This window comes from Danio rerio, chromosome 18 (genome assembly GCF_052040795.2).
Source record: "Danio rerio strain M-AB ecotype USA chromosome 18, GRCz13ab, whole genome shotgun sequence".
Classification (NCBI taxonomy): Eukaryota; Metazoa; Chordata; class Actinopteri; order Cypriniformes; family Danionidae; genus Danio; species Danio rerio.
Genome location: NC_141038.1, coordinates 17,539,720 through 17,559,451, shown reverse-complemented (window position 1 = coordinate 17,559,451; position 19,732 = coordinate 17,539,720). Strand labels below are relative to the sequence as shown.

General features: G+C 37.2%; 1 protein-coding gene and 1 long non-coding RNA gene across 2 annotated transcripts; one reads left to right on the top strand and one right to left on the bottom strand.

The window, feature by feature from the left end:
• Positions 1-280: 280 nt before the first annotated feature.
• LOC137490727 (uncharacterized) lies at positions 281-8,048 on the bottom strand. The gene is made up of 3 exons (XR_015514837.1): positions 7,671-8,048; positions 7,292-7,384; positions 281-1,660 (listed from the first exon to the last, which is right to left on the bottom strand). It is a non-coding gene; the product is annotated as an uncharacterized LOC137490727 (long non-coding RNA).
• Positions 1,137-18,279, top strand: sspn (sarcospan (Kras oncogene-associated gene)). The gene is given in 3 exon segments (NM_001037580.3): positions 1,137-1,568; positions 8,298-8,384; positions 15,158-18,279. Coding segments are annotated over 3 exon segments (687 nt in total). The 5' UTR covers positions 1,137-1,328; the 3' UTR covers positions 15,518-18,279.
• The last annotated feature ends 1,453 nt before the right edge of the window (positions 18,280-19,732 follow it).

Sequence of the window (19,732 nt, the reverse complement as noted above, 5' to 3'; positions counted from 1 at the left end):
ACGTTTTATTTATTTATATATGTATTTATTTATTTATTTATTTCATTTATTTATTTGTTTATTACGTCTTCAGAATAACAGTATTGTGCCCTGTAATTACTTATATGTTTTGTCAATTTATAATCAATATTTGGCAGACACTTCTTTAAGTGACTTACAGTTAAGAACATAGAATAATCAAAGCAACAATAGAACAGCATGTACATAATATGAGAGAGAGACAGAGAGAGAAAGAGAGAGAGTTTATAGTTATAGAAGGTCAGATAAACTTTTCTATTAATTGTTTTTGTATAGATTTTATTCTGTCAAATGTTTTTACAGAGACACACACGCACGCACATACAGATTACCAAAAAGAGTTGCATTCTGATAATCTTACTTATTTAGTTTGAATTTTGTTTGTTCATGTAAACAAATTGTAATTGTAATATTCAATATAGCCTACATATTTTTTTCATGTGTGCAATGTTTGGCTTGAATTGCCATCTTGATCTACTGAGATTTCTTTCCTTATACATTCGATCTGAAGCGAGGTGTGACATAACACAACAGCACATAGATGTATGTCTGAAAATAGACCACATTCTGTCAATATCCAGCCTTCAGAAGATTAACCCATTATGAGCTTTAAATCAAAGCCTTTCCTCCATACAAAGCAAATTGGGGGAAGAAAAACAGTTCCACTAAAGGTCCAGCCGAATACAGACTTATCCATTATAAGAAACACGTCTTGCATGTATTTAACAACTCTCCATAATTAACACAAAACGAATTGAGCACGTAGCACATCTGCACTCACTCATAATATTCATAAGAGATTAACTGTAACCCGCTCTCACATGCCCACAGGTCACGTAACTTCATCAGAATCATGTGACTGACTCCAGGCTGTTTATGAATAGATCACACACAGTGTGAGGCTGGCAGGACTCAAACTCTCGCCAGTGACGAGAAGCTTTCTGCTTTGTAAGATCCCCATTTCCTGTTTGCTTTCAGGGAGACTAGCAGTTGTCGTGTGTTGGAGTCCCCCTTCATGCATATTCCCTCCCCTTTTCCAGCCTCCCTCCTTTCCGTCTCCTCTCTCCAGTGCTCTATATGCGGCTCTTCTGGAATCTGCTCCAAATGTTTTCCATATTAGTTCAGAGCCCTTTCTGAATTTGAATAGTAGAGAGAGAGAGAGAGAAGCCTCCAGTGAGGAGGGAGGGGAAGGCCAGTGTGAAGAAACAGTCCAGCAAAAGAAACGGCAGGAAAAAAAGGACTAAAAAACAAGAGCGTCCAGTCTGTTTTTAAAGGAAGATTGAGAACCTCTGCACAAGAAAGGAGGAATTATGGGGTTGGGAATGAATCCGAAGGTAGGAGGCAACCAAAGCAGTGAGAAGAAGGCAAAGGCAGAGACTGGAGGCCCGGTGCCGGAGGAAGCCCAGAAATGTTGTGGCTGCCGCTTTCCTCTGCTGGTGGCTCTCCTGCAGCTTCTGCTGGGCATCGCAGTGGCAGCTGTGGCCTTCCTCATGCTTGCCATTAGCTCCTCTCTGCTGGCCCGGGAGACGCCCCATTGGGCCGGCATCATTGTAAGCTTGAATTTGAACTCCCAGCATGCCTTGTTTACTCTTTTGGTGGCCATGCATGAGGCCTCGTTGGATCCATCGACCCTGTGGCTATACTGTACATAAGCATACAGTACATATAAGCAAGCATGTGTACATTCGAGTGACACAGTGAATAATATTTGACTTTGCACTGCAAGTGTTAGTGCTGTGATTCATTCATTTTATTCATTTATTTTTTTTTAATGTGGCAAATATCATATTTGAGTGTGAATTGATTATGATCAATTGCAAAAGTGCAATAACAAAGATGGTGTAAGGCATGCTGTCACACCCAAGAGCAATGAAGTCGAGTGTTTACACTTTCATTTATAAGGTCATGTGCTGTGGAAGTCTGTCGAAACAACTGTAAGAAATTAGTTGAGGCCTTGAGTTTTTAAGTTGAACTTTAGGTTAACTTTACAAGTAATTTCACTTGCATTATAAAAAATTGAGTATTATGAAGTTATATTTTATATAAACTAAAAGTTATTCATTTTTAATCATTTAAAAAAAAATGTTTTCATGGTTTTCATATTTGACTTAAGCCCAAACCCAATTCTACCCCTTAGCCCTTCCCCTTGCCCGTACCCCTCATTTTGCACATTCATGTAAAGGGGTAGGGGTGTCCCAATTCTCTTTAGCTTGAAGGCGTAGGGCTAAGGGGAAGGGGTAAATACCCCTTCGAACAGAGATTTTTCAGGATCACACTTGAAACAAAGGGGTAAGAAAACTTCCCAGAATACACTTGCCACACAGGGTTCTAAGGGCTTATGAATTTTGGGGGCCTGCAGAGAAATTTTTAGGGGCCCACGCACCCCCTTCCCCCACCCCTCTTCACGTTTATCCGCGACACAGTCCGCAGCCAGCGGCGCCCCTGACTGGTAAAACTGCAGCAGTCGCAATCGTCTGATCTCATATGAAGAAAGAGATCTCGATGACATATGATGATGTGTGCAAGTGTTGTAGTGTTTTCCCATTTCTTAGGGGTACATTTTGAAGCCCTTCTCCTTCACACTCTGTTTCAAGGGCCACGGGGAAGGGGTAAGGATACAAAAATACAATTGGGATTGGGCCATATATTCTATGAAATTTCTGCTCAAATGCTCTATTAATGTTTTGCTAATGTTCCCATAAAGTAAAGCAAACACTTTTGAATTTTCTCTAAATATTCAAAAGTTCAGCATGAAAACTTTGAAGGGAAAATTCACTCAAAAAACAAACAGTTTGTCATCGTTTACTCACTTATCATTTCTTCAAAACATATTTATCTATCTTTCTTCTGTTGAAAACAAGAGTTGCCAGCAACCAGCATTGTTTAAAAAAACTTCTATCGTGTTCAACAGAAGAAAGAAACTCCTAAAAGTTTAAAACCACACAAGGGAGAGTAAATGATAATTAAAGAGCCCATATTATGGGTTTTTGAAAATTCCCCTCCATGTAGTGTGTAACACAGCTCTAAGTGAAGTGAAGTATCCAGCTAAGGCTTAAATCTGTTAGTGTACAGTGTTTAAAACTGTTTATTCATCTATAAGAGTCGACTCATAGTGCTTCAAACGAGTCGCCTTGATACCGATTCATTAGGTGTTTCGCCATGACGTACGAACGAAACCAAGTTATTCACGTGCACGCGCAAACCCGGGAGATTTCAAACCTGAGGCCCCGCCCTCTGACGCAGAAACCCAGACACACACACACACACACACACATGGAGGTAATATTCATGAACTATCCCTCATAGGGAACAGTTTTGTTGAATGTTTTCTACATGTAAAAGCAAGTAATTCATTCATTTATTTTCTTTTCGGCTTAGTCCCTTTATTAATCTGGGTTGCCACAGCGAAACCAACCGTCACCTTATCCAGCACATGTTTTACAGTATGCTGTGGATGTCCTTCCAGCTACAATCCATCACTGGGAAACACCCATACACACTCATTTACACACATACACTACGGACAATTTTATCTTACCCAATTCACCTATACTGCATGTCTTTGGAAACCGGATCACCTGGAGGAAACCCACGTGAACACCGTGCAGCCCTAAAGCAAGTAATGACTTTCAAAAAACATCAGACAAACATCCAGCTAAAGGAAATATACATTTGATGACTGGCCCAACTTCATGACATATTGTTTGGCAGCAACAAGCGTTGTTTAAAAAATTAAAAAAAAAAAAAAAACAATGATGCAAGCTGGGGGCGACGCGGTGGTGCAGTGGGTAGCACAATCGCCTCACAGTAAGAAGGTCGCTGGGTCGCAGGTTCGAACCTCAGCTCAGTTGGCATTTCTGTGAGGAGTTTGCATGTTCTCCCTACATTTGCGTGGGTTTCCTCCGGGTGCTCCAGTTTCCCCCACAGTCCAAAGACATGCTGCAGGTGAATTGGGTAGGCTAAATTGTCCGTAGTGTATGACTGAATGAGGGTGACAGGCCGGCAGGAAGGTGTTTAAAAAAAAAAAAGAAGTCGTTATCATATGGACAAGTTTAAATGGAGGACTTGTTCCAAAGAGCCAAAGAAGAAGTCTTGTTTCTTGTTGAAAAAATTAAATCAAGATATATTTTCTGTACAAAGTAAAAGTTATTGTTTTGTCTTCTGAAAGAAAGCCTAATTCTATTAAGCCTAAAACTAGACTAGAAACAAGACAATATTTTTGCTGTGCAGAATGCATCTAATTAAAACCGCATATTGAAATTAATCAAATTCACATTAAATCAGATTCAATGTGGTTTGCGTTGTTCACACCAGGTTATTATGGTTTCATATTATTTGTATTACTATTTTCAGACTTGTTTGTTTTTAGTTTCATTAAGAAATTTAGACCAAAAAAAGAGAGAATATGTTGACAATTATTATTTCATTTTATTTCATTTTTCATCATTTTAGTAACTGTTGTTAGTTTAGTTTAGTTTTTCATTCATCGTGAATTTTTATTTTTATTTTAGAAAACTGGTTTTTGACCAGTAGCTTTAGTATTAGCTTTAGTTAAGCAGGTGAAGAACTGAAGAAAATGTAAAGCTTTGAAGACTTGACATGCTAAAACTTCTGATGGTAAATCCTGAGTTTTAAAGCTGATACAAGGAACAACATTGAGAGTGTCATATTGCAAGAAGTCTGGAAAGGAACACTACCAGCAGTGCTACTGTAATCACAACGACTTTAGCTTGTTTAGCAGTGATCTCCAGTCACAGAAGTCTATAACGAAAAAAAAAAAGATGTTACATTTTAATAAACCACAAGTTCCTCAGCTAAATAAATCTAAAAATACAACAGTTATACAGTATTTTTGTCTGAGGAACATAAGCGGGTAAGATCAAACTGGACATTTATAAATAGCGAAGGATTCTACAAAAGATTCAAGCCAGCTTAAAGCAATTTCTGTGTACAGACATGCATGTCCAGTCACGTAGATCAATCAGAGTGACAACACTGTATGCATCAGCTTTCAGATGACTTGGATATTATAAATCTATTATTTCATCAAGGATTATGGTGCAATATCAACTTGTGAAATTAAACTTGATATAAAACGTTTAAAAGTTAGAAGTTTGTATTATTTTTTATTTCTTTTTTCACACAAAAAATATCTAAAACAAGTCTTTGTCAAGTTTATCTTTGGCAACATTCTAATTCAAATAAAACTGTATAATTCATATTAGCTCGGGTCCATTAAATAAAATTAGATGCAATATTTGATTTTTAAAATGTCAAATGCTGAAACATAGGGTGGCACGGTGGTGCAGTGGGTAGCGATGTCACCTCACAGCAAAAAGGTCGCTGGTTTGAGCCCCGGCTGGGTCAGTTGGCATTTCTGTGTGGAGTTTGCATGTTCTCTCCATGTTTGTGTGGGTTTCCTCCAGATGCTCCGGTTTCCCCACAAGTCCAAAGACATGCGCTAGGTGAATCAGGTAGGCTAAATTCTCCGTAGTGTATGTGTGTATGTGATAGTCCTCCAGATTGGGGGTTGAACGTTCGGCCAATGACCCACCTTGTAAAAAATGTAATGTTATGAAACACCAACATGGGGCAGCTAAATATCAACTTTGATGCAAAACTGACCCTGGTAGTAAATATGTAAATGCTAAAACACATGAACTCAGATTAATAAACTCTTTGGAATAGTTATTTAGATAGTAACTAATGTTAATTGTGGAACTTTAATGTAAAGTACCATCAACTCTGATTTCTTGTTAAAATGTCTGATGTGAGTTGAAATGTGAGTTTCTGGTCACATTACAAGTATACAGTTTGTTTGACACTTTTATTTCCAAGTCAATTGTTTAACTGAAACTTATTTATTCATTCATTCATTCATTTTCTTTTCGGCTTAATCCCTTTATTAATCTGGGGTCGTCACAGCGGAATGAACCGCCAACTTTTCCAGCAGATTTTTGCGTAGCGGATGCCCTTCCAGCTGCAACCCATCTCCGGGAAACATCTATACACTCATTCACACACATACACTACGGATAATTTACCCTTCCCAATTTACCTGTGCCACATGTCTATGGACTGTAAGGAAACTAGAGCACCCGGAGGAAACCCATGGGAACACTGGAAGAACTTGCAAACTCCACACAGAAACGCCGAATGAGCCAGCCGAGGCTCGAATCAGCAACCTTTTTGCTGTGAGGCGACAGCTTTTTAATTTTAAAAATTAAAGTTTAAGTAATGATTTTGATATATATTTGAATAAATGAACAAATGAATGAATGATTTTTTTTACATTTTGGGTTAAAAATAAATAAGCATGTTGCAAAAATTTAAATTGGTATTTTTCAACCATGAGCCACAATCCAAAAAAAGTAATAAAATAATTGTTTAAAAATGTATTGCATGCATCTGAATTGCTATTCATCAATCACGAGTCACACTTTAAAAATAAATAAATAAATAAATAAATGTATTTAAACCAGTTGGTTAATACCGGTAATTCTCAGATTATACAGTTAAAGTCAGAATTATTAGCCCCCCTGAATTATTAGACCGCTTATTTATATTTTCCACAATTTCTATTTAATGGAGAGCAGATTTCTATAACACATTTCTAAACATAATAGTTTTAATAACTCATTTCTAATAATGGATTTATTTTTATCTTTGCCATGATGACAGTACATAATATTTGACTGGATATTTTTCAAGACACTTCTATACAGCTTAAAGTGACATTTAAAGGCTTAACTAGGTTAATTAGGGTAACTAGGCGAGTTAGAGTAATTAGGCAAGCTATTGTATAACGATGGTTTGTTCTGTAGACTATCGAGAAAAAAAATAGCTTAAAAGGGCAAATAATTTTGTCCCTAAAATAGTGTTATATGCATATTTGTCTGATAAATATTATCAGACATACTATAAAAATTCCCCTGCTCTGTTAACCATTATTTGGAAAATATTTTAAAAAGAAGAAAAAAAATCAAAGTGGGCTAATAATTCTGACTTCAACTGTATGTTTCTATAAGTTTCTTCTAAAAGTTTTTTTTAAATATATGGTGATCATACATTATAGTTTCAGTTGAAAAATATTATGTCATGACTGAAATGAAAATTACATAAATATATATATATATATATATATATATATATATATATATATATATATATATATATATATATATATATATATATATATATATATATAAATAAAATGTTGGCGCCAATAGCCTAGTGGTAAAAGTGTGTTGACGTATTGCACAGAAGTTCTTACTGCGACCCAAGTTCGATTCCCGGCTCGATGGCCTTTGCCGATCCTTTCCTTCTCTCTGCTCCCAATGTTTTCCTTCCTGAAATCTCCACTGTCCTATATCATAATAAAGGTTAAAACCCCTATAAAATTAATTATAAATTAAATAAATATAAAATAAAAACAGTATTAAGATTTTTAGAACATTGCCTGCTCAACTCTGACACATTATCCTGTAATAAATCTTTTAAAGTGTAAAACATTAGCTAATGTGGCAATAAAACCTACAGCAATGTCTTTATAGGATGACTATGTTGAGTCACACACACACACACACACACACACACACACACACACACACACACACACACACACACACACACACACACACACTTATACATACATTATTCTGCAGCCATAAGGTGGATCAGAGAGCATCTCAAGTTCAGGCCTCACGAGACCAAAGCTGCTGTTCCAGGAGAAAAACGCTGAGGTCACCAAGTCTTCTCTGCCTCAGATCCTGGGAAAAACAATCAAATTAGATACCACACGTTAGTCACAAGACTCCAATCACGCTGAGAAAAAAAGAGCGGGGAAACACACAGGGAGAGAGAGAGAGAGAGACAGAGGAGAATAGAGCGAGATAAAAAACGTGAGAGATAAAGATATCTGGGAGGGAGGAGGGTCAAACTATTCAATTTGCAGCGGCAGTCAATATATTATCAGATGACAAGTCAATGCTGAGTTGCACAATGCTGATTACACGAGGGTTATGACTGGCTCATGACAAGCCTGGCAGAGAGTAGAACTTAGGAGGTTTGCTGCACTGCAAATAAGATTAAACCGATGTGTGCGTGTGCGTGCATGGCGACAATAGCAGCCTTTCTCACCAACAGACTCTGAGATGCACATGATCATCTCCAACTGGCCTAATAAAAGTGGATTAGCATGCATGATTGGCTTATATATGGTGCATTTAATGTTTAAGTGACAGCGGCTGCATTAAACTACTGTATGTGGTGTTTTGCAGATGTGTGTGGTGTCTCTGCTGGGATTCGTCCTCTTCTGTATCACCAGAGTGCCTGATGAGAGAGCGTTGCTTCAGTTTGTTATAAAGGTGAACAAAAAATGGAGGATTTCCATGCACTGATATGCTACTTCATTTCAGATTCATCTAGCATCTCTGTAAGGATTCCAGGGGTAACAATCTGCCGCAGCAGGCCTGGAGTTTAATTTTGTCATTTTGAAGTCCATGTGAAATTGAAGTTGCTGCAGACTTTTAGTCCAGTATGATGATGTTTTTACAACTGAAATAGAATTTTGAGTAGGGGGTGGGGTTTTATTTTTGAGCTCCTCCTCTCATTTATTTATTTATTTTTTTTGCATCAAACTAACAGACGGGCGTGGCTAAGCATATCTTGCCTAAGCTGTCAAACTGATGTCATCAGAGGACTGATATTCTGAAACAGAAGCAAATAGTCAGATTTTAAGGAAAAGATACTAACATGCAGTATATTAATCGTTCACCTTAAGTTTAACAATAGCCCCTTTCACACAGTAGCCCCTTTCACACATACAGACCTTTCCGGAAAATTACCGGCAATTTTCCGGAAAGGTTGTATGTGTGAACAGGTCCTTTTTGAAAATACCGGTAAATTCGTTCTGGCTATTTTCCGGAAAGAGAAGTTGTAACATTACCGGCAATTTGCCGGAATGCTGCGCTGTGTGAACGCAGAAGGAATATTTCCGGAATAAGCGCGTGCACGTCTAGAACGTGCTGACGTAAGACTTCTGCTTTAGCCAATCACAACAGTCAGACGCATTTACGTCCGCGCGGTTTGTGAGAATAAAAGCCTTTGAATATTTTTCCAGACGCATTTAGCTGCTAGAAGTTAGTCAGATAACGTTTATATGTTCTCCTTAATGCCAACTGTGCAAATAATCATCGATAAGATGCTTATGATAAGCCGTTGTTTGTTTACCTTCAAGCTTTGCGTGTGCCCATGAAACAGCCTGTGAGCGGCAGCACACGCACATATTATGAACATCTCGACATGCGAAAGTGATCCTGCGAAAGTTGTTTACAATATTGATCATCAAAAGAGTTTGTAATTTAGTCAAATGTTTACAAATACAAGCGCAGCCGTTTAAAGCTCATTTGTGGTGAATGATGTCAGAATTTACCGGTATTTTGGAATGGATGTGTGAATGCTCTTTTCCGGAAAAATTCCGTAACGTCCTCGCCTGTGTGAACAGCGCTTTTTTGTAAATACCGGTAAAGTCGTTCCGGAAATTTTCCGGATATTTTCCGGTATCACTGTGTGAAAGGGGCTAGTGATACCGGAAAATATCCGGAAAATTTACGGAACGACTTTACCGGTATGTTCAAAAAAGCGCTGTTCACACAGGCCAGGACGTTACGGAAATTTTCCGGAAAAGAGCATTCACACATCCATTCCAAAATACCGGTAAATTCTGACATCATTCACCACAAATGAGCTTTAAACGGCTGCGCTTGTATTTGTAAACATTTGACTAAATTACAAACTCTTTTGATGATCAATATTGTAAACAACTTTCACAGGATCATATTCGCATGTCGAGATGTTCATAATATGTGCGTGTGCTGCCGTTCACAGGCTGTTTCATGGGCACACGCAAAGCTTGAAGGTAAACAAACAACGGCTTATCATAAGCATCTTATCGATGATTATTTGCACAGTTGGCATTAAGGAGAACATATAAACGTTATCTGACTAACTTCTAGCAGCTAAATGTGTCTGGAAAAATATTCAAAGGCTTTTATTCTCACAAACCGCGCGGACGTAAATGCGTCTGACTGTTGTGATTGGCTAAAGCAGAAGTCTTACGTCAGCACGTTCTAAACGTGCACGCGCTTATTCCGGAAATATTCCTTCTGCGTTCACACAGCGCAGCATTCCGGCAAATTGCCGGTAATGTTACAACTTCTCTTTCCGGAAAATAGCCAGAACGAATTTACCGGTATTTTCAAAAAGGACCTGTTCACACATACAACCTTTCCGGAAAATTGCCGGTAATTTTCCGGAAAGGTCTGTATGTGTGAAAGGGGCTAATGTGTGCTAACAGCTAAATAAACATTGTAAATTGTGATTTCATGTGGACTTTAAAGGAATTATTTATTCAGAAGTTTAAAAAGTCTCATATAAAATGGTCAATTACTTACTCCATGATGTTCTAATCCCTAATCCCTCACCAGCCACTATATTAGGTACACCTGTCCAACTGCTCATTAAAGCAAAATTCTAATTAGCCAATCTCATGGCAGCATCTCAGTGCATTTAGGCTTGTAGACATGAGCTGCGTCCCAAATCGCATACTTATGCACTATTTTACGCCATTTTGTAGTATAAATAGTGTAAGTAGTGTGTTCACATTGAAAACTCTCAAAATAATAAGTGCACTTTAATTACCCGGATGATGCACTCATTCAGCCGCTAAAACGAAGTGTGTAATGATGGACACTTCACGCACTCAACGACCGCAGGTTTGCTTACGTAGCGGAAGGGGCGGAGCGATCAAACGCACATGTTGAATAACTTTATTTATTTTGGATAGTGAAAGCAAAATTCTCCTACGAGAGTAATTATAGCGCCTCCGGATGGTAAATGCGGCAATACTCACGGCAGGTATTACTTGATAATTCAGTCGTTTATTTCACTGATTTGGCAACAGTCAAACGTCATCAGGGAAACGGTTTGAATTTCCGCTTAGTAAAAAAACATTAGTGTGCCATTTGGGACAGCACTACATACATATACTATCCTGTTGAGTGTGTAAGTGCATAAGTACATAGTGCATGAGTGCATAGTGTATAGTGTGCCATTTGGGACGCAGCTATGGTCAAGATGATCTGCTGCAATTCAAACCGAGCATCAGAATGGGGAAGATAGATGATTGAAGTGACTTTGAACGTGGCATTGTTGGTGGTGTCAGACGGGCTGGTTTGAGTATTTCAGAAACTGCTGATCTACTGGGATTTTCATGCACAACCATCTCTAGAGTTTACAGAAAATGGTTAGAAAAAAAGAAATTATCCAGTGAGCGGCAGTTCTGTGGGCACAAATGCCTTGTTGATGTCAGAGGTCAGAGGAGAATGGCCTGACTGGCTTGAGCTGATAGAAAAGCAACATTAACTCAAATAAACACTCATTATAACTGAGGTATGCAGAAGAGCATCTCTGAACGCACAACACGTCCAACCTTGAGGCGAATGGGCTACAGCAGAAGAAGAACACACTGGGTGCCACTCCTGTCAGCTAAAAACAGGAAGTGAGGCTACAATTGAGGCTACAATTTTGATGAAACAGGTTCATCAAAACTGGTCAATAGAAGATTGGAGAAAAGTTGCCTGGTCTGGTGAGACTCGATTTCTGCTGCAACATTCAGATGGTAGGGTCAGAATTTGGCATTAACAACATGAAAGCATGGAGCCATCCTGCCTTGTATCAATGATTCAGGCAGGTGTTGGTGTACTGGTGTGGGGGATATTTTTTTGGTACACTTTGGGCCTATTTGTACCAACTGAGCATTGTGTCAATGCCACAGCCTACCTGAGTATTGTTGCTGACCGACCATGTCCATCCCTTTATGACCCTATACCCATCTTCTGATGGCTACTTCCAACAGGATAACGAGCCATGTCACAAAGTGCAAATAATCTCAGACCAGTTTCTTGAACATGACAATGAGTTCACTGTACTCAAATGGCCTCCACAGTCACCAGAACTCAAACCAATAAAGCACCTTTGGGATGTGGTGGAACGGAAGATTCGCATCATGGATATGCAGCCGACAAATCTGCAGCAACTGTGTGATGCTATCATGTCAATATGGACCAACATTTTCTGAGGAAAATTTCCAGTACCTTGTTGAATCTGTACCAAGAAGGATTAAGGCAGTTTTGATGGCAATAAAGGGTCCAACCTGGTACTAGTAAGGTGTACCTAATAAAGTAGTCAGTGGATGTAGAGCAAATGTTAAACAAGACATTTGCCTCCGTATTAAAAAGTGATTTTAAAAAAGAAATCTTATGTAAAATACTCTCATGGTGCTTTGGTTTTATAGGAGAATGACATTTAAAAGCAGTGTTGTTGCACAGAACATTTTCTGTCTCTTATCTGTCTTTATGAAAATGTTAATTTTGGGTGAACTATGCCTTTAAATGACAAAACCTAAATTTATACTCTTCCTTTAATGAGACATATTTTCGATATTTAATTGACCATCAACATTGGCAGTAACATTCCTGAGTCATCAAGCCAGAAGCCTGAGCTGGTTTCAAATGAACAAGTATAGGCGTTTTAGTCCATTAAAATGTCATTTCCATTTTTCCAGTCTATTCACCCAAACCTTTAAAAACGTTTAGATAAAGATCCAGGTGAAAGCAACTATATGTCTTTTGAAGAGACATAATCACTCTGCATGATGAAGAGTTAATTAAAGTTATGCTTATATCCACTTATAAACATTGATCAGTTGGCAATGTTCAAATTTGCTCACAGTGACAAAAGCTCAATAATGCTTTCTGTTCAATTATGTTAGGTTACAATTTCAAAGAATTGACACTTACGACTTCTTTTGTGGACCAGGGTCACGTTTGCGCTCTAAAGATGAGCAAGTCTTCAATGAGTGCGCTTACATGCACATTTTAACCTGATTAAGCTTAATAAGCTGAATTTGCATGTGGTCATGTAAACGCATTTACCCTTTTGCATTCATTGGAGAATGGTTAAGCATAAACCGATTGTCACAGCTAGATTTTCGCCTCCTACGCCAATCGTGTCCACCATATAGACACATCAATTTGCTTTCTGTGTGCAGTGATTGTTTAATGTGACAGAAATACGTCCTTACTGCTGATTAAGGCCCTTCCAGAGTACAGTAAGTATGGAGGAAATGTTATATAGACCTTTCTTGACCAAAAAAAATGTGTCGCCACCGTGTCGCCAACAATTAAACTTTAACCCTTAAAACAAGCTCATTTTAATGGTTTCTCATATATTTTGGCACATATTCATTAGGATTTATGGGTTTTAACATGAAGCCAACAGAAGGTAATATTACGGTTACACATTAATCCTCATTAAACTGTAAAAATAATATAATTATATGATAAATTACTCACGTCAACATATTTTTTATGTTAATTATAACAAGTTTATCGTGTTTTAACTTACATTTTCACATTAAGTAAGCAATACAAGCATCTTAAAGTCAGCTTAATTAATTAAAGTTAAAATGACTAAATGTTAATTTGTTTCAATTGAATCATTTAAATGATAATAATAATAATATTTCCTGACATTTATATAGCACTTTTCTGAACAATCAAAGCGCTTTAAACTTTTTTTTGGAAATTAGTTTCAAATTCCTGCCCAACGTAACAAACCACCAGTGTGCAGTATCCACCTGTATGACACGACGGAAGCCATATTGCAAATTTGGCCAGGATGCCAGAGTTTAACACCTACACTTTTTCAAAGAACATCCCAGGATTTTTGAGGACTACAGATGGTCAGGACATCAGTTTAACGTCTCGTCTGAAAGACGGCACTCACTGAGCAGTACAAAGTCAATATACTGGGTCATAAGGACCCACACAGACCACAGGTTGAGTGCCTCCTACTGGTATTACTTACTACTTCTGGCAGCAACCTAGCTTTCCCATATGGTCTCCCATCCAGGCAGCCCTGCTTGGCTTCAGTGAGCAACCATGTGAGAGTTGCAGAGTTACTTAAATCACATTTATAAGATGCATAAACACAGTTGTGTGGCAATGGTGAGTATAGCCAGCCTCTAATGTTAAATGTTAAAGTTAATTACACTTTTTATAATCACACTTCATAAAAACAGTCTGCAGAAACACTTTCACTGACATTCTCTGTTTGTACATGTCATCAGAGGGGAAAAGCCACGCCCATTGGAGACAATCTTTCCCTCATTAGCATAAACAGCCCTGAGTGAGAAGCAGCCGTTTTTTAATCTGCTGCTATGCTGTCACATAAACATTTTTTTTTTAGCTCCGGCTCTTTTTAATTGCAGTTTTAGAACACTGGACATACAAGGGTAATGACAACATTAAATTGACAACAAAATAAATACAATACAAAAAATTTACAACGATTTAAAGAGAATATTTAAGGCTTTAAGATAATTAACAGTTCTTTTTACTTCAGTATTTTTTGTTTCTTTTATCATACACAGGTAATCCCTTATTTCTGTTTCTAAATCAGTAAAACTAGGTTTTTTCACTGCCCATTTATATTTATGATTTAAAAATATCCATATATAATGAGAAAAATAACAATAAACCAACTTTTGAAGTCATTAGCTCTGCCTTCGTTTCAAAATAGAGCTGGGAGCACAATCTCATTTAAATTTAAAGCGACAGCCACCAAAATGCCAACGTTTGGATAAAAGTCTAAAAGGGGCAGTTTCAAAGAGTCATAAAACATTATTTGTTGGATCTTTTGGGTATTAAAACACACTTTAAAGACTTCAGATGTATTTTACATCTTGTAAAAAGAGGCATAAGAGGTTCCCTTAAGTGCAACCATGTAATACAGTATTTTACAGTGTATAAACAAAATATTAACAATGACTAATGCCTTAATACATGTCTAATTTGCTGTTAATTAACAGTTAGAAAGGCTTAGATATTGAGTCAAATTTGGGACGTGGAATAGGATCATGCATAATATACTGTAAAGGTAATATGTTAATAAGCAGCTAATTAATAGCTAAAAACATAAGACAACCAGTATAACATCTGTAATGGTTTCAATTTGTTGTTGATATTTCAGCAGGGACCACTAATGACTATATAAATGCTTTTTCTTTTCCACCCAGCTCCTGTATTTCTTCTTATGCACAATGGGTCTGGTTATGTCAGTGGTGGTCATCGCCTTCCAGTGCTACCATTACACCCTGACCAACAGCTTTAGCTGCAGGGAAATGCGTGAGGATTGTATTTGCACCCTGGACCCAGAGGATCCCATCGCTCGTATGTTCGTCTTCAGCGCTGTGTCAGACTGCAGTGCCATCACCAGCACTCTGCCCATGTATTACCTCCTGCAGGTGCTGCTCAACCTGGCCCAGGCCATCGTCTGCCTGCTCGGAGCCTTCCTGATATGGAAGCACAGGTACCAGGTGTTTTTCGCAGGGCTACAGACGGGATCTCCTGCTGCCCAGCACTGGCAGAAAGCTTAGGATTTCTCTGGAGAATTGGGAGCGTTTGTGCCTTTGGGGAAGAAAACTGTTTGCTGCAGAATTTGTTTCCAGTGGGAGTTTTGCGTCGTGTGACCTTACGTTGAAGAAATCGAATGAGTCTGTTTGTGTTTGCCGAGTTGTGATGTTTTAGAAAGTTTTATGCCATTTTTCTTTTAGATTTGTTGTAATTTTCTACTGGCTGTTTGAAAATGACCATGCGTCAAGGTTAATGCTCTTTTTTTATACCACTGCCAAGAAGAGTATTTTTATCTATAAAAATCAGTATATGACGCAAAACAAGACCTGTTTAAGCTGGAAGATGAATGACACAGTCTGGTGTTGTTGTCAATGTTTTAGTAATGTCATCCATAAAAGAATTCATAGCCAGTACTGCACTTTGTTAGTCAAAAACACTTACAATATTCAACCATTTGCACATTGAACAATTTTCACTTGCTATTCTAGAGGGTTTCTGAGATAAATTTCATACATTTAAAAAATATATATTATGTGGAATTACTGTTCATAATATCCGTCCGTCCGTCCGTCCGTCCGTCCGTCCGTCCGTCCGTCCGTCCGTCCGTCCGTCCGTCCGTCCGTCCGTCTATCTATCTATCTATCTATCTATCTATCTATCTATCTATCTATCTATCTATCTATCTATCTATCTATCTATCTATCTATCTATCTATCTATCTATCTATCTATCTATCTATCTATCCTTTGTAATAATGATAATTATTATTGCAATACAAAATATAGTTTATTCTATGTTAGCAAAATATGACTTTCTAATAGTCAATTATCAGTGATTGCCATAAAGAATGCAGTCATGCCATAAAGAAATTGATGACTTGCCTTACATACATCCACCTGACACAAGTCTTGTTGTTAATCCCAGATGTAAGAGCAACAAATATTAACTTGACTTAGGTAGATGTTCCGATGAATCATCTGTTGAACTGCATCTTAATGATCACAAATACTGCAGAAGACCTATTGGAACCTACATGGACCCAAGATTCTCAGATATCAGTCAAGTTTGGTGAAGGATAAATCATGGTTTGGTGTTACACTCAGCATGGGGGCGTGCGAGAGATCTGCAGAGGGAACGGCAACATCAACAGCCTGAGGTATCAAGACATTTTTGCTGCCCATTACATTACAAATCACAGGAGAGAGCAAATTCATCAGCAGGATAGTGCACCTTCCCATACTTCAGTCTCCACATCAAAATTCCTGAAAGCAAAGAAGGTCAAGGTGCTTGTAATCTAGAGGTATTTGGCTTTCATATTAGCCACTTCTGATACCAAATGATCAGCTAGAAGTCAAGTTATTAATTGTTGTTTCTAAAATTTAGAGATGACAAGACTTTTGTCAGGTACCCATGAGTGCATGATTTCATAATATTGTAAATATGAAATTTTCTAATCTAAATTACAATCAGTTTTTTTTATTAATTATTATTAGAATATAAATCATAAACAAAATATGCAAAAAAAATGTATACTGTATATGTGAGAGTATGCAATATGACACATGAACATAGGGAGAGTCAAGAGATTGACTAGAGATGTTTGACATTTGAAAATAAGTAACTATTTAAGACAAACATATCCAACAATCATAAACAGTGCTGTTTTAGCTGAGAAATGAAGGCAGTGTCCAGTGACGGGCTTGTGGACTGAAGTCACAGTTCATGCAGCCAGTAAACAGCAGCCATTCACTGATCGGGGGGATTCAAGGGGTACTTTGACAAACAGCAGGCACTGCCTAAGCATAAGCAATAGAAATGTAATGCGTTTTTTTTTTTTTCTCTACAACAGTTTACTGCAACTAATTTGTTGCAAGGTGGAATTTGAATGATTGTAAAATTTGACAATCAAAAAAAACAATACTTTCTGTATTCATGAACTCATTGTGGATGAATCTTGTAACCAAATGAAAAGGGCTGAGTGATGTGAGCACTGCCAACATGAAGAGGTGTCTAGAGTCTGTTGCTTTAAAGGGACATTCAAGTCCCCATTAAATATAGGCTTTTTTTTTAAGTTTATATGAACCAGGAGCTGCAACCATTTTTGTTTCTTCGTATTGTGATGCAATTTCTAGAGAAACAAAATATTAAAAAGTGAGCGTGGTAGTTTTTTTCTGCTGTGATCTGATTGGATGTAATAAAATTAAGCATTTCATTTAAAGAGATGGGGAAAAGATGTCACTTTAAGCTGTACAGAAATATTATTAAATTATTATAGAATATTATTTACTGTCATCATGGCAATAATAAAATAAATAAATTATAAAAAATGAGTTATTAAAACTTTTTAAAAAACTAATGTTTAGAAATGTGTTGAAAAAAAATCTTCTCTCCATTAAACAGAAATTGGGGAAGAAAAAAAAACAAAAAAACAGGGGGGCTAATAATTCTGACTTCAACTGTACTTAGGATCTTAACCTCCCCTAAGGAGCATTACTGGTGCTATGAAGTTAATTTCCCTATGATTACAAGCCAAAGAACCACTTAACGATGATAAATAGTCTCTCAACTACCACAAAAAAAAACTCAAGAACCTTTTTTTTTTTTTTCTGTGTGTGTAACCCTAATCATGTGTGTTTGAAAGAACTTTGGAGGACATTTCAATCTGCTGTTTGGAAGAGAGGTAAGCTGATGCTTCAGCACAGAAGAAAAAGAAAACATCCACAAATAAAAGGTTTATGTGACTCATCTTTTCTTTGAGCTGATTTCTAATAAAAGGCATTTATATAACCCCCTCTCTCTCCTTCATCATCAATTGCACGTTGTTTAAAGGTGATTAACTGAATTTCATAATTGTGTGCTTCTCTCATGGCCAAACAAACTCAAAAATACCAGCAGGGTCCCATTCACAAATCCAAGAACCCCATTGTGTGTCCTGGTTATAACACAAGTATAATCTTATTATATTATTATCTTTGCGTAAGAGCTGTAAAGGAACGTCAATATTTATTTTTTATTTTATCCATATTTAAGTCTATAAATTTACTACATACTAAGCATTTTACTTAAAAAGTGAGTAAACCTGATGTAACTTGGAAAGGTTTAGTTAACTGTTAGTTAACTTCAATTAATTTTTTATAACTATACACAGTTTACTTAATAAAAAAAGATGTTTGCTGTTTGTTCCAACTATTTAAAATGAGCTGAAACAACACAATTGTTTTATGTTTAATCCTTAAATCAACACTTAAATTTGTAAAAACTACTATGCTAACTTAATTCCTTTATGTTTTCCAGACACAAATCAATTCGGTGGAACCCAGTAGTTTTTAAAGTGTTAATGTACTTGTTTATTGTAAGGTAACAGGTTTACTCAGTTTTTTAAAGTAAAGTCAACTAATCACTTTTTACAGTGCGTGTTTATTAAGTCCTCAAGGCTCAATCTTTTGATCAAAATACAGTGAAATATGGAGGAAAATAGGGTAATATGGTCAAATTCAGCAACATAGCAAGAGCCTCAAAAGTCACATGATCCTTCAGGAATTGCCCTGTTATGCTAATGTATGTGCTTTTATATTATTTCCAATGCTAAAAAGTGCTGCTTAAAATATTTATGGAGCATTTTACAGTATCCTTTCATGAATAGATACTGCATTTATTTGTAACATAAATAGTTCATGACAAAGTCTTCACAAATTGTAAATAACATCCATTATAAAATCCTTCCAGAAACAAAAAGTGTAATAAGCATATCCAATCATACAATCAAGGTCACTTTTTACTTTAACTGCACTCTCAGGAATAAAAGTACACAAGCAGTCACTGTAGTTGTACCCGTTGCAGCATAGCCTCATTCTGAAAACGTAGCCCTATATTCATTTCAGGAGATCAAAAATTATGTAGCCAGAAGAAGTTCTGCATTTCGTCTTCAGAACAAATGCTACAGGGCGGTATGATGCTATTTCTTTTCACGCTTACCAACTGACCGATAACCTCAAAATGATGCAGAGAGGAGTTGACCATGACTACAGAGGTCGAGTCCGGTGAAGAACGGTTCCAGAAAGCAGGTACGACAAGAACAGAAGCCAAAAAATAAAATAAACCTGTAAATAACAGGGTAAATGCCTGTTCACATCGGAGTGTTTTCCATCAATGATTAACATCTTGTGTCTAGATAAAGCAGGGGTGGCCAACCCTGTTCCTGGAGAGCCACCTTCCTGCAGATTTCAGTTGCAGCCCAT